The following is a 13,207-nucleotide window of genomic DNA, read 5'->3' on the forward strand; positions in this document are numbered from 1 at the left end:
GAGCGCTCCACACTTAACACCCAAAGCAGCTTGGCTCGCTACTACCCCCCCCACTGAAAACCTACTTCTGCTATCAGATATACCAGCATTCTGGTGTGTGTGTGTGGTTAAATATTTTTGAGTGTGTGGGTGTGTATTTAAGTGTGTACACCTGTGTGTGTGTGTGTGTGTGTGTGTGTGTGTGTGTGTGTGTGTGTGTGTGTGTGTGTGTGTGTGTGTGTGTTCGTTGGTATGTGTGTTCGTTGGTGTGTGCGTGTTCGTTGGGAGTGTGTGTGTGTGAGTTTGTGCGCAAGTGTCTGTGCCTTTGTGAACCGGTGTGTTTGTACATCCATGGGGGTTCGCGTGTCAACGTCAGCACCGAGTCTCCAGGGGGAACAAGAGGTTAAAGGGTTTCTGAAAAAGTCCGGGAGGGGAGAAACATTGCCTGCGAGGCGAAACATGATCATTTCAGCGAGAGAGGCACGGTGGCCTGGAATGGATAGCGCACGTGGCTCTAAGCAGGGCCGATGCTGGGTGGGGAGGTAGAATACTGCTGCCACCGACGCTTGGTGCTGCCGGACAGCACTGGAAGCGTGCTTGTGATTATGCCAGGTGGGAAGCAACTTTGGAAGCTGATTTTGATTGCGTTGGTCTGCCAATGTCTGGGAGAGCTGTGTGTGTGTGTATGAGCAATAGCGAGTGTTGGTGTGTGTGTGTGTGTGTGTGTGTGTGTGTGTGTGTGTGTGTGTGTGTGTGTGTGTGTGTGTGTGTGTGTGTGTGTGTGTGTGTGTGTGTGTGTGTGTGTGTGTGTGTGTGTGCGTGAGTACGTCAGCTCTCTGCCAAGAGCAGAGAACGATGATGGATGATGATTGTGCTGATGAGGTTGATTTTTTTGGTCCATCATGTATGCACCATCGTTTGGCTCCATAACAGTACGGAGATAACAGCTTTACTAGTTTTGCTTAATAGTTTGTAATTGTTTGTTAATAGCCTGTATCACCGTGTATTACCGATAACCAAATGGCTCCCCTTAATATTTAGAAAATGAACACCGGAGTCAGCACAAGCTGCGCCTTTGGGGCAAGTCTGAAACAGGGCAGCTCCTCCATGTTTTTCCCCTATAACCAATAAAGTTGTTTATTACACGGCTCTTCTCAATGCCGTGGAACGCTCCGTTCACTTGCATGGGCCATTCAGAACTTCCGGCGGTGAATTATATTTGATAATTCACCGTTGCTAAGTATAATTGACCGCTGTCAAGGAAAGTGGATTTTTTGCCAGCTTTCGTATCGCTCCGCAAGTAGTCCGGTAACTTATAAACCATAACGTACTCGGTTGCTAAGCAACGTCAACGTCTTTGGTGGACTATATCTCTGCTGATCAACACCACGAATGCTGGTAACAAATAAATTGTAAAAAGAGACAGTGTGAAGTTTTTTTTTCTTCATTTACATGTTGTGTTTTGCGAAATGCCCACGCAATTAAAGGCTACGTTTGTATTAGAACCAGGGTCTCTGTTCTGTGCTGACACACCGATAACCCGCGGCTGTGTTCTCCACAGAGCTCAGCTGAGGGGGGCACGGAGTTTCCCTCGCGGGCGACAGCGAGCAGGTGCACCTTTCTTAACATTTGCAATGGAAACTCAAACACATTTTCTCGCCATCTCCCTACACCATAGAGCCACTTGGCCAAAGCCGCATGAAGCGTGAAGAGTATTCTATTATCAGTATTATAAAACTGTGCTAGAAAGTGCTTCACATGCACATGACGTACACATCTCCAACATGGCAGTATTGCATTTTTTTATCGCGATGAATTTCAATATTTATCAAAACCATGAGTGACACACCAACACCATCTAAGCCCCGCCCCGGCCATGATTCCATCTGTGGCTGATGGTTCACCTGCGGTGGAGGGGAGGTGGGTGAGCCTGGTCAGACAGGTGAGTGTGAACCAGGTGGCAGACAGAGAGGCGCCCGCCAGCATCAGCACCAGGATCAGCTTCAGCATCCCGCGGATTGAGTCAGCAAACCTGGGGGGTGGGAGGGAACAGAAGAGGGCGTTAAGGAGAGAAAGCTTTCGAATTTGGGGGGGGGGGGGGGGGGGGGGGGGGGAAGAGTGGGTTAGGTTTACTCGCTTGTCTTTCAATCTAGACGCACGCACACACACACACACACAGACACACACACACACACACACACACAGACACACACACACACACACACACACACACACACACACACACACACACACACACACACACACACACACACACACACACACACAGCGAGAGAAGAAGGAGAGATTGAAACAAAGAGTGTAGCAGGGAGCGAGAGCCTCGACAAAGAGAAGAAATCACTGAACCCAAGAGCAAGGGCAGAGCCAAAAGCGGGCATATATATATATATATATATATATATATATATACATACAGTATATCTGTACATATAAATTTAGACACAGTTTTCCCTGGTACTACTCTATAAGTCCCCCTGACCCTGGCTTGCTGTAGCGCAGCTAGGCAGACGGCCTGCAGTACTCTGCAGAGGACAGATTGTGTGTCAAACAGAGAGGGAGACATCCTCTACAATGCAGGGTGGGCAGCGCTGCCATAACTCCGTGCTGGGCGCCCTCCATGACTCTGGTTTCATAATCCATTACTGGAGACACAGCCCATGTCCCCCAGTGGCCCGCACACTTTCTGTCTGCTCCCACTGGAGTTCTGCTGTTGGTTTATTTAAACAGTAACGCACAGGCATATACGCAAGCACACACACAAAAAATACCTGCATATTTATACACACACCAGATATGCACACACTGACACACATACGCACATACTGAAAACACATGCACACACACACACTGAAAAACATGCAGACACACACACAAACACACACAAGAAAACAATCAGAAGCACACAAACACACAGATACACAAAGAAGAATATGCGTGCACACACACACACAGAAAAACAAGCACACATACACAAAACACACACACACAGACGGATACGTACACACTAACACATGTGGTGATGGGTGCAGGTTTGTCAAAGCTCCAGGTTTGCAGCAGCGCTAATTGCCTCTGTTTCTCTGACAGCATACCGACACCGAGGGACAAACTCACTAATGAACCACGTGGGGACATGGAAACATAATCAACAATGTCGGACTTTGAATCGTCATTGTTCGACTACCGCTGTGACATCCTGGTGCTATTGTGAGGCCCAGGTAATGAGTAAACACATAATAAACCCTGAAATGTTCAGGCCGCTAATGAGATGGTCTCCCCTCCTGCCGAAAGGGTCGGATAGATCTAGATGTTGCTATCGTCTCCTTCAGCACCTCCACAAGCCGTCATGTTTTCAGGTGTGGCCCCAGCGTACGAGCCCCTTTACACCAGTGTGTCTCCAGGGATGGACACCACGGGCGCACTGAGAGGACCTGGCTCTATGAACAACTCGTATGTCCGGACTCCAGATAGCCAAGTGCTGGCACAATGGCTCTCAATGTCTGCCTGTCAACACCTTTTAATATGAACGCCACGTTTGCCATGGACACCCAGCCAGCTATACTGGAATAGTTTGAACAGGAGTCAGAGGGGCCCCCACTGTTTCCCAGCGACAGAACAGAACCTGACCCTCATCACTGCCACCACGAGAGCAGAACTGCCTGGCCGTCATTACCCTTCCAAATCCCTTGGAGAGTGCCAGTGCCTAAGGAGCTTATGTTTTTTCGGATCGGATCTAAACATCCTGCGGATTGCCGCGTCGCCAGCTAAGAGCCCTAATCACTGATTGGCTCGATGAGTCGCCTGGATTCAAACCGATACCATTGACTGGAGTGTCTCAAGGCAGCGCGCTGCCAACAATGCTAGAACGGTACGATGACGTCGTGGCTTTTCGTTTGCTCCGTTCCCAACCGCAGACACCGGAAAGAGCAAAGAGAACCTGCCGTGCATGAGGCACGTCTCCAAATATGTACTTTGAACAATGTCAGATAAAAGAGGGTCACGTTCCTTTAGGTAATGTCTGAATTAAAAACCTCGCGCTTATGTACCTCTAGCAGGATTCATCAGGCTCTCAGATAACATCATATTACAACCCCAGATAGGGATAACATTGTCATTGACGGCTTGAATCCCATTGCATCAGATTTCATTGTTCCGACTCCTGGAGTACCCGCAGCGAATGATTCAACAGTCATTACTTTTGATACGATCTCCGGGGTCTGTCGAGATCCTCTGTGAGCGAGATGGAAAGAATGACCTAACAGCTCCGGATGGCTGAATGCAAAATGGAGATGGTACTGTGGTAGTATAATGAGTTCTGTCACGTCGACCCGCTTGTGCTTAACGGCGCTAAAAGAGACATAAAAAAAATCAGAATTACGCTGTTCTTTTTCCCCCCATTTGCTCTACTGAATATCTGTTTTCCCATTGAGCTTTCCTCTGCTCATTAACCTCAACGAGTGACTGACTGAAATTCACCGATCCGAAAGAAATTCTGATCTCTTCTCCCTCTCAATCCAACAGGATTTTCCTCAGCGTTTGCAAAGCTCATTCTCCTGTTGGTTTGATTTAGTGGGCGACAGGGCCGGGCTGTGGCACAGTGGCACAGCGACACCACTTGTTCCTATGAAGGTTAACAATAAATGCCTCAGGGTTCGGTGGGGGGCCTGGGCCACTAAAGAGCCCCCAGGTCATGTGTCAGCCATTTACCTGATGTGTTGCCCGGGCCTCAACAGTGCACTCTCCTGTCGAATGACCCCACAGGGCTAAGCCACTGGCAATCCGTCATCGCTGACCCCTGACCCCAATTCCCAACACATCGATCTTATCTGCCGTCTAACTATCTATCCGTATTTTCCAGGTGTGGCCGGAAAAGACCCCGGCACCCAGCCCCATAAACATTGGATGTTAAGCATTATCACTTCCCACCGACGCTCATTGAAAACACAGGCTGTGTTCAAAAGCGAAAGCCTTGATATTTCAGCTTGAATTAAATCACCAACGTTATCGCCCCCGTAATTGTTTTGAGATCAGATGCATTCATGGCAAGCACACCAAGCAAGCTGCATTGGTGCGAGCAGGCTCGCTAGTTCACTAGCTGGGGAAATCAAAGACAATGAGGAGCCTGCTGGGAACACGCCTGGCAAAGACACAGCCAGAAGGAAGGCAGGGGGGCGGGATTCTGTTGCCCTTCAAAAGCTCAAGGACAACAGAGTTCAGGAAGTAGTGAGGCGAGGAAACAAGGAAATCTGCAGGGATACATTTACAAACAACATGGAGGCATCTGCTGCTTTGCTCGAAAGGCGTACTCGCTAACGCTGGGCTAATCAAAGTGTTGCCCCCCCAGGCAGACTCTCCAAATCAAGTGGGGAGGGAATAGAGAGTGTGTGAGAGACAGAGTGAGAGAGAGAGAGGGAGAGAGAGAGTATGAGAGACAGAGCGAGAGAGAGTGTGAGAGAGAGAGGGAGAGAGAGTGTGAGAGACAGAGTAAGAGAGAGAGAGAGAGAGTGTGAGAGAGAGAGTGTGAGAGACAGAGTGAGAGAGAGTTTGAGAGACAGAGTGAGTGAGACATTGTGAGAGACATTGTGAGAGAGAGAGAGAGAGATAGACAGAGTGAGAGAGAGGAGAGAGAGAGACACAGACAGACAGACAGACAGACAGACGGACAGACGGACAGACGGACAGACAGACAGACAGACAGACAGACAGACAGACAGACAGACAGACAGACAGACAGACAGAGAGACAGTGCGAGTGAGAGAGCGAGAGATGAGAGTTGAGAGAGACAGAGCACTTGAGAGATAGAGAAAAATCGGCCGGGGGGAGTGAAAAAAATGCGGTAATGATTGCTTCCTACGGTGCATGTCCGGGGAGCAGCTGCCGCGAATCAGGGTGGCGTTTCATTCAAGCTTCGCCCCGGCATTTTGTGTGTCGATCAAACAAAAAGTAACTGCGCTCGACTTGAGTAAAAAGTGAATAGGGGGGGTGCCCAGGCCTCACAGGGGACAATCCACGCCAAACCTCGCTGATTGCATTGTGTAAACCCTCCCTGCTAAGACTGCTTAGGGTCTCACGACCCTCCCGTGTAGTCCAAGTAAGGGTAAAAAGATAGGATTATTATTTATAGTTGTGGGAAGACAAATCCATGGCGCTTAGTCCTGTTTGCAAACCTGTACGCAATCACGGTTAATAATTCAAAAAACGTCGGGAAATACTACCGACCAGTGCAGCAAACAGCTTCATTGATTCACGCAGAGAATGATGGGTTTATTTAGCTGATTACAGCTCTATGACCCCCCCCACCCCCTCTACCCTCCCCACCCTCCTCAACCCACCCTTTGCCACGCACACGCACACACACACACACACACACACACAAATGTTTATCTGCATTCCGACTGTAGCCGTTGAGGATGATGGCCGGGATGAATCAAGGACACCTTCCGTTCACCAGTAAAATATGTTTTATTAGGCTGTCAATGTGGGGAACCCTTCGATTCACATGGGTGCCCCCGACGTCCATAGCGTTTGATTGCACTTCAGTCGTTGCCTCAGCTAGCTATATACTATATAAAACCTCAGTGAGGAGAACCTTCTCGGCTGACAAGCAGGCTACTTCATTGCTCTTAGCGATTGGCCGAAATCAGGTCAGCTGGGGTCATTCACTGTGGGGTGTAACAGTGTCCGTGATCAGTATAGGGTGGAGGTTCAATGCCACTTGGGGGTTAATATTAACAGCGGTTGGGATTCCCGCCAAGTAGAGAGATCTCAGCGGCGGGATTGGCAGTGCTGCCAGGATATCGACTGCCATTACATGCATGACCCGACACCACTTGAAACAGATGCACATGGCTGTTCACACACGTATCGATTTTGGAACAAACCTCATTTGAAATCACGGTAGTATAGTCAATATGACACGATTGGCTAGGAGGTGTCGAAACGGTCTCACCTGGCCATGGCCACCCCGAACACACAGCCGCCCACGATGGACCAAAACCCGATCCATCCCGCATCCACCTGGATAGGAGAGAGACAGAGATAGGAAATAGATATACCCTTAACTAAAAATAACTATTCATTCATTACTTATAAATGCATATGTTAACAACAAGGCGCAGACGCATCAGAAAAGGGAAAATTAGAGGACGAATCAGAAGAGAGAAGAAAAGAGGAGAGAAGAGAGGAGAAGCTAATTAACGAATCGTGTGATTCTTGGCCATTGGCTCACGGGTTCACAGAGGGCGGGCGCGAAGTGTCTAAGAGCACACTGAGGGTTGTCAAAAGGTTGGCAAATGGTCGCCGCCCGTTCTCATTTGCACATCCACAGAGGCAAACGTGCTCACTTGGTATTACGAAATGGGAATTACCCCAGGCCAATCAGCCCATGACCAAACCCTGTGCATGTGAGCATGCTTGTACAAACACATGAACACACACACACACACACACACACACACACACACACACACACACACACACACACACACACACACACACACACACACACACACACACACACACACACACACACAATCAGTTCGTGGCTTCAGAGTGGGAGTGAGTAGCGATGAGGTAGCTGCTGTCAGTCTCCCTGAAGCAATAACTCAGCTGACCCTTACCCACCAGGGCTGACCACAGAACCAGCTGCTGGCCCCTCAGGCCAGACCCCGCAAGGCTTTTTGCTTAATCACTCGTCGGCTCGCAACTGTCAGAAAGGGCCAATAATGAAGAAAAGTGGCCCATCACGGTTATTAAATGGAGAACGTATTTTTGGCTCCGTCGCCACCACCGCCAGTGAGTGATGGCTTTCTGTCAAAGTGTCGCTGCTGGATCCAACTGGCATGTAAGGTCCTGCAGGAGACGGGCGAGTCCAGCTAATCAGAGAGCTTCTGGTCACGCACGCTTCACAGGAGGCTGAGTGAACACCTTCCTGACAACAAACTCTATTACTGTTGCCTTGAAAAATGTTAATATTTCATTCTGAAAATATCCGCCACCACACGTCACCGTTGGTTATGTGCATGACTGCCAGACAAACTATTTATTTTTTTGCATAGTGAAAAAAAGGCAGCGCTTGGAAATGCATGCAGAGAAACTTTTGATTCCGGGATGCAAATTGCTACGATTGATATGCAAGGGTAGGGTTTGATAGAAGTACATCTGCCCTACGACCCAGCCCCTATAGGTACCCATGAAATGTCTGTATTTACTTTGATCCTGTCTCTGGCGTTTAATGTTTGCCGAATTTGTGTAAATTTGCCTGCGATAGCGAGGAGACGGCGCACACACACACACACACACACACACACACACACACACACACACACACACACACACACACACACATACACACACACACACACACAGGTTTAAACAAAATGGAGTAAAGACGTTGTTCAACACAGCGTCGCTACCCCGAATCTCAGGTTTTCATCCCAGAAAAAATCCATCAAACAGCATCTCACAAAGCGATGAGGCTCTTTTAAGAGGCGCGTGGTGTGCAAAGGAAAATCACCTACAAAAGTGGATTCAAACAACGAGTGCAAGAGAGTGAAAAACAAGAAGGAGACAGAGACGGAGGGAGAATCGGGGATGGTGATGGTGGAGAGGGACCGCCTCTCATCTTCGTACACAAGAAAAAGAGGTGGCTTAAAGTGGGTTCACAAAGACTTCTAGCTCCACCACAATTCTGACTTCTATTCTTCATCACGGCTGCGATAAAATGATGCACAGCATGGGTCCGAGTTCCCAAGCGCTAATCACTCAAACTCGCACACACACCATGGGGTGTTCACAGTCGCACTGTGCATCTTTGGGATTCTTTACAGCATCAAAAAATGTATCTTCCATTTTGGTTCTGCCTGCCACCTCCATGCTGTTGTGTCACCAGAACGTTCTGACTTCTAACTTCTAACTACCGGCTCAACCCAACGCCAGACACTACACCCACCCATGTACCGGCCGTGTCTCTGTCCCCCTGTTGTTTCCCCGGTCGGGTCGCGCCCTCCCCCCCGCCTGCCTGGGTACAGCTGGAGGATAACACGGTCCGAATGTTGAGCCAACAGAATATCGTTACTGCTGTCGTGGTGGTGGTGGTGGTGGTAGGGGGGGGGGTGATGGTGGGGCGGACGACGAATGTGCAGCTGTGAGGCAGACTGTGCCAAGCGCACTGAAACAACCCGCTGCCAGAGCGCAGGAATCACGAGCGCAGGAAAAAGAGACTGCTCAGACAACGCGTGATCCCAATGCAGCTAGTGCAGGTGGGGGAGCCCTGCCTGTCCTTAGTAACTTAGGAGCTTTTCTCAAGGGCCGCCTGACGTGGATGCGTCGGTACGTGTCTGGGGCGACCAAGTGTCCCACTTTACGCGGGACTGCACTGCATGTTAATCCCCCGTCTTGTGTCCCACATATTGAGACGGTATTCCGCATTCTGATTTGCTCTAGTTTTCAAAAGACGACCCCCCGTGGGACGCTTTTCTAAGGTCTGGCTCTTATCCGATGGCTGTGAAGTAAGCAGGGATGGCTGTCCTCACGGGGCTGTGTGTGATGCCAATAAAACTGAGCACATGTGGGTCAAGTCAAGTGTGGGTTAACCTTTCACACAAACTGCAGGAATGTTTGAATTTGTTACATTTGTGTACTAGCTCTTCGCGTTGGTAACGTGTCCCACATTGACCCACACAAACATACTCTTCATCCCACGTTTGGTGTGTTGGGAAGTGGTCCCCCTATGCCGCTAGTACCTTGTGGTTATGAGTCACAGACAAACAAATACGAGGCTATGAACCAAGGCCCAGGTTGACCACGATACATGCATGCTATTGGAAACCAGCAGATTGAAGAAAAGCAAACCGCGACAACCCGTCCGAGACAAGCTATTCTCTCGGACAGCAGAGAATGGCTTGGCCTATAGGAGCCAATGGGAGACCCTTGAAGAAAAGAGTGATAAAGCAAAAGCAAAGTGTAACAGACAGGTGCAGAAGACGTCATCTCAAACAAGGTGAGAGACACCGGTAGTCCAACCCCACAGCATCTCACCCTCACGAAAACCCAATGTGAACAGTGTTCTGACATGTGCCCAATGCAGAGCGAGAGCGAGAGGGAGAGGGAGAGAGGCAGAGAGGCAGAGAGAGGCAGAGAGAGAGGCAGAGAGAGAGGCAGAGAGAGAGAGAGAGAGAGAGGCAGAGAGAGAGAGAGAGAGAGAGAGAGAGAGAGAGAGAGAGAGAGAGAGAGAGAGAGAGACTCATTATTTTGGGAGGGAGATTGTGTGGCGACACCAGCAGAGGAAGATGAGGTGATAGAGGCAAGTCAGCCAGGTAAGAAAGAGAGGAAGAGAAAGGAAGAGAGTGATTGAAAAGCAGTGAAGGGGGAAGAAGGCAGAGCTCTGCCACTATCGATCTGGCAACAGATCAACGGACCGAGGGGGGAGGCGGGAGAGGGGGGAGAGAGAGGCACGGACAGAAAGAGAAAGAGAGAGCGAGAAGGAGACAGCCAGAGAGAGAAAGAGCTAAATGTCAGCCGCATAGGGTATAAAAAGTTAAACAGAAAGCCAAAGTTAGAGGGAGGCAGGCAGGTATATGGTGAAGAAGCACAAGTAGCTCAAGGTCTAGGGAGGAATAAGTCAACGAGAGGAGAGTATACACTTAAACCATGAGCAGATGGATGGAGAGCTTCCCTCTCTCTCTCTCTGGATATCATATACTATACAATATTGCTTTGTAAAGTTGCATATCGTTTGCATTTCTTAACGCGAGAACCCACTCAGACCCAATACAGTCTTGCAACACCAATAGCAAAGGCGAAAAAAACAAAAACATGGAATATATTTGTCCTTTTGTACTGCAATAATAAAAGGCCATGGGTTCCATCTCTGGATTTATGGAGTTGAGGATAATGGCTGACCTTCCTATGACCTTCACCGTTCCTTGGTCAAACGCAGGGCTGCTGACACCCATTACTTCTGGATGTGTCACCCTGCATGCAGCATCAAAACTCTTTGCCCTTCCTTCCAATTTGTCCCATTGTTTTTCTTTCATTCGTACCTTTTTGTCCTCTACCTGCAACCCATCTAAATGCCTCTAAATGGCGTTCCCAAGCAGGACTCCTTTCATCCGAACCCACTTTCATTCAAGTGTCATTAAAAAAAAACGAAGACAAAACACTTCAGAAGAGAGAGTGAAGAAGAGAGATGGGGAAAAGAAACAACTTTGACAGAAATTAAGTAGAGTACGGCGTGCTTGATCGCTGGAAAATAGATGAGAGGTGCGGAAGGAGTGCCTTGTTCTCCACTTGGTGGTGTATGATCTTCTCTCCGCACGTGACTAGCATGCATACACTCACACACCCTTACACAACATAATGACAAATCCTCTTCTTCTTTTTTTTTTGGTCTTTTGTAGAAACTTCAGCATGTTCTGGAATTTGGAAATGCCAGGTACATCTCCCCGGGGCGAAGAACTTTCTCATTTACTCTCTGCGTCATTGAAGCAAATAACAGGACGAGGGCACACAAAGACTAAGACTTCTCATTAGAGTGGAAGGTGCTACTCTGGTTTGAACACCGGTGGACACACTGGACAGAGTGTTTGTTTGCTGACAAATATACCAAGCATAAATAGCTTACAGGAAGAAAATAAAAGGATGGTATTGCCAATTTAAATCAATCCCCGTTTAGAATCCAATAGCACACCACTGCGCAGAATTGGCTTGTTTTGTGACAGGTCATGTTTTTGCATTGTTCTGCCAGCAAATTCAAGGTTGGGAATGTGTTTCTTGTGTTTTGGTTTGTTAAATGTCGGCTAGGATTGGCATGTAGGTTCCGACAAAAAGTATTATCAGCTTCTGATTTGTTTGCAAATCAAAGTTTGCGTTTATAATGAACACATATCAGAAAAGAAATTGGTTTGGACATATATACAAAACAATTTGCATTAGCACCACAGTTGACTAAGTATTGGCAGACGACAACAGGTTCTTGGTCTCCTGCCATGAGGTGAACACACTCCTAGAGAGCGTGGCCAAAATGTATCTCACAATCCGGCCGGGTTCACCTTGAGATTTGAATCTGGCCGATTCACACAGGACGAAAAGAGTCAAGAGGGATGAGGTTGTGAAAATCCAAACAAGCTAAATAAGTTTTTCCCTTGCGGAATTTAAATTGACTTATGATACATCGGTGAGATGGGTTTTTGATGTTCAAAGAGAATCTGGAGGATTCCCTCGAGGAGTTACCAAACTAATGAAGCCCACTTCTGAGGACTGGCTATAGGTCCCAGGGTATATGGACGGGAGATTGAAGGGCTGCTAATTACTATTTGTACTGCATCAAAGATCGTCTTCGAAAAGAGGTGAAATCTAACTTTCTGTGGGGTTAAACCCTGTGTAAGGCAGACATACTGTAGTAGCAGTGAGGAGTCACGTCACAACATGATCTAAAGTTTGAGATGTTCATAATTCTCCATAGCCATGGACCAATCCCTGGAGCGAGCTCTACGCTGGTGAGCTTCCATTTATAGATCTGATGTAGGAGTAAACAGAAGATTTTTATTCATAGCTGGGCGCACGGTACTACCAACCGAAACAGGCTTTAAAATAAGTATGAATAATAAGAATACAACAAGTGAAGGAAGAAGGAATGATCCATTGTAAAACCATAATAATGGTAGACATAATTTTAAATAAAAGATTGACTTTCTTTCAGTTTTACTTAAAAGTAGTCTCCAAATCGGATCTCTGGCTCATATTAAGTCTTATAGCAGACAAGCCTAATTCTGGGTGAATGGGGCGTTTCATTTTCTTTCGTTTCATATTTGTTTGACTGCCAGATATTGCTGCCAGCACAAATCGGCCAGCACAAGTAAATGTAAAACGAAGTGTCAGGAAAGGTTTCAAATGAGCGTTATGTAGACAGGCTCCCCAGCCAATGTCAGCAGACATTTTTTTATATATATACCTTCTTTTCTCATTTCTAGAAATACCCTTAAAAATTTTACCTTTTAAGACTCTTCAAATTAGTTTCTCATTAGGTGGAATTCTCAAAACAGGAATCAATGAAACTCTGCCCCTTTCCCTTTTGGTTATAGGACAAGGCTCTGTGCCGGCGTACCCCAGAAGTTCTGCTATAACAATTTAGGACAGCTGGATCCGGGATACCTTGGTGCCTAAGTAAGCCCTTAAATCACTTTTAACAGTTAATCAGTTCCGCTTGTCTCTC

The 13,207-nt window shown here is 47.8% G+C and overlaps 1 protein-coding gene across 2 annotated transcripts in view; it reads right to left on the minus strand.

The window, feature by feature from the left end:
* The window catches only part of slc49a4 (solute carrier family 49 member 4), a 39,525-nt gene that overhangs the window by 10,894 nt on the left and 15,424 nt on the right, over positions 1-13,207 (minus strand). For both annotated transcript variants that reach the window (XM_030343713.1, XM_030343712.1), the window contains exons 6-7: positions 6,944-7,011; positions 1,884-2,011 (exon numbers count right to left, since the gene is read on the minus strand). In XM_030343713.1, the coding sequence (XP_030199573.1) occupies positions 1,884-2,011; positions 6,944-7,011 (196 nt within the window). The remainder of the gene's footprint in view (positions 1-1,883; positions 2,012-6,943; positions 7,012-13,207) is intronic.

The sequence above is a fragment of the Gadus morhua genome, chromosome 20, assembly GCF_902167405.1.
Source record: "Gadus morhua chromosome 20, gadMor3.0, whole genome shotgun sequence".
Classification (NCBI taxonomy): domain Eukaryota; kingdom Metazoa; phylum Chordata; class Actinopteri; order Gadiformes; family Gadidae; genus Gadus; species Gadus morhua.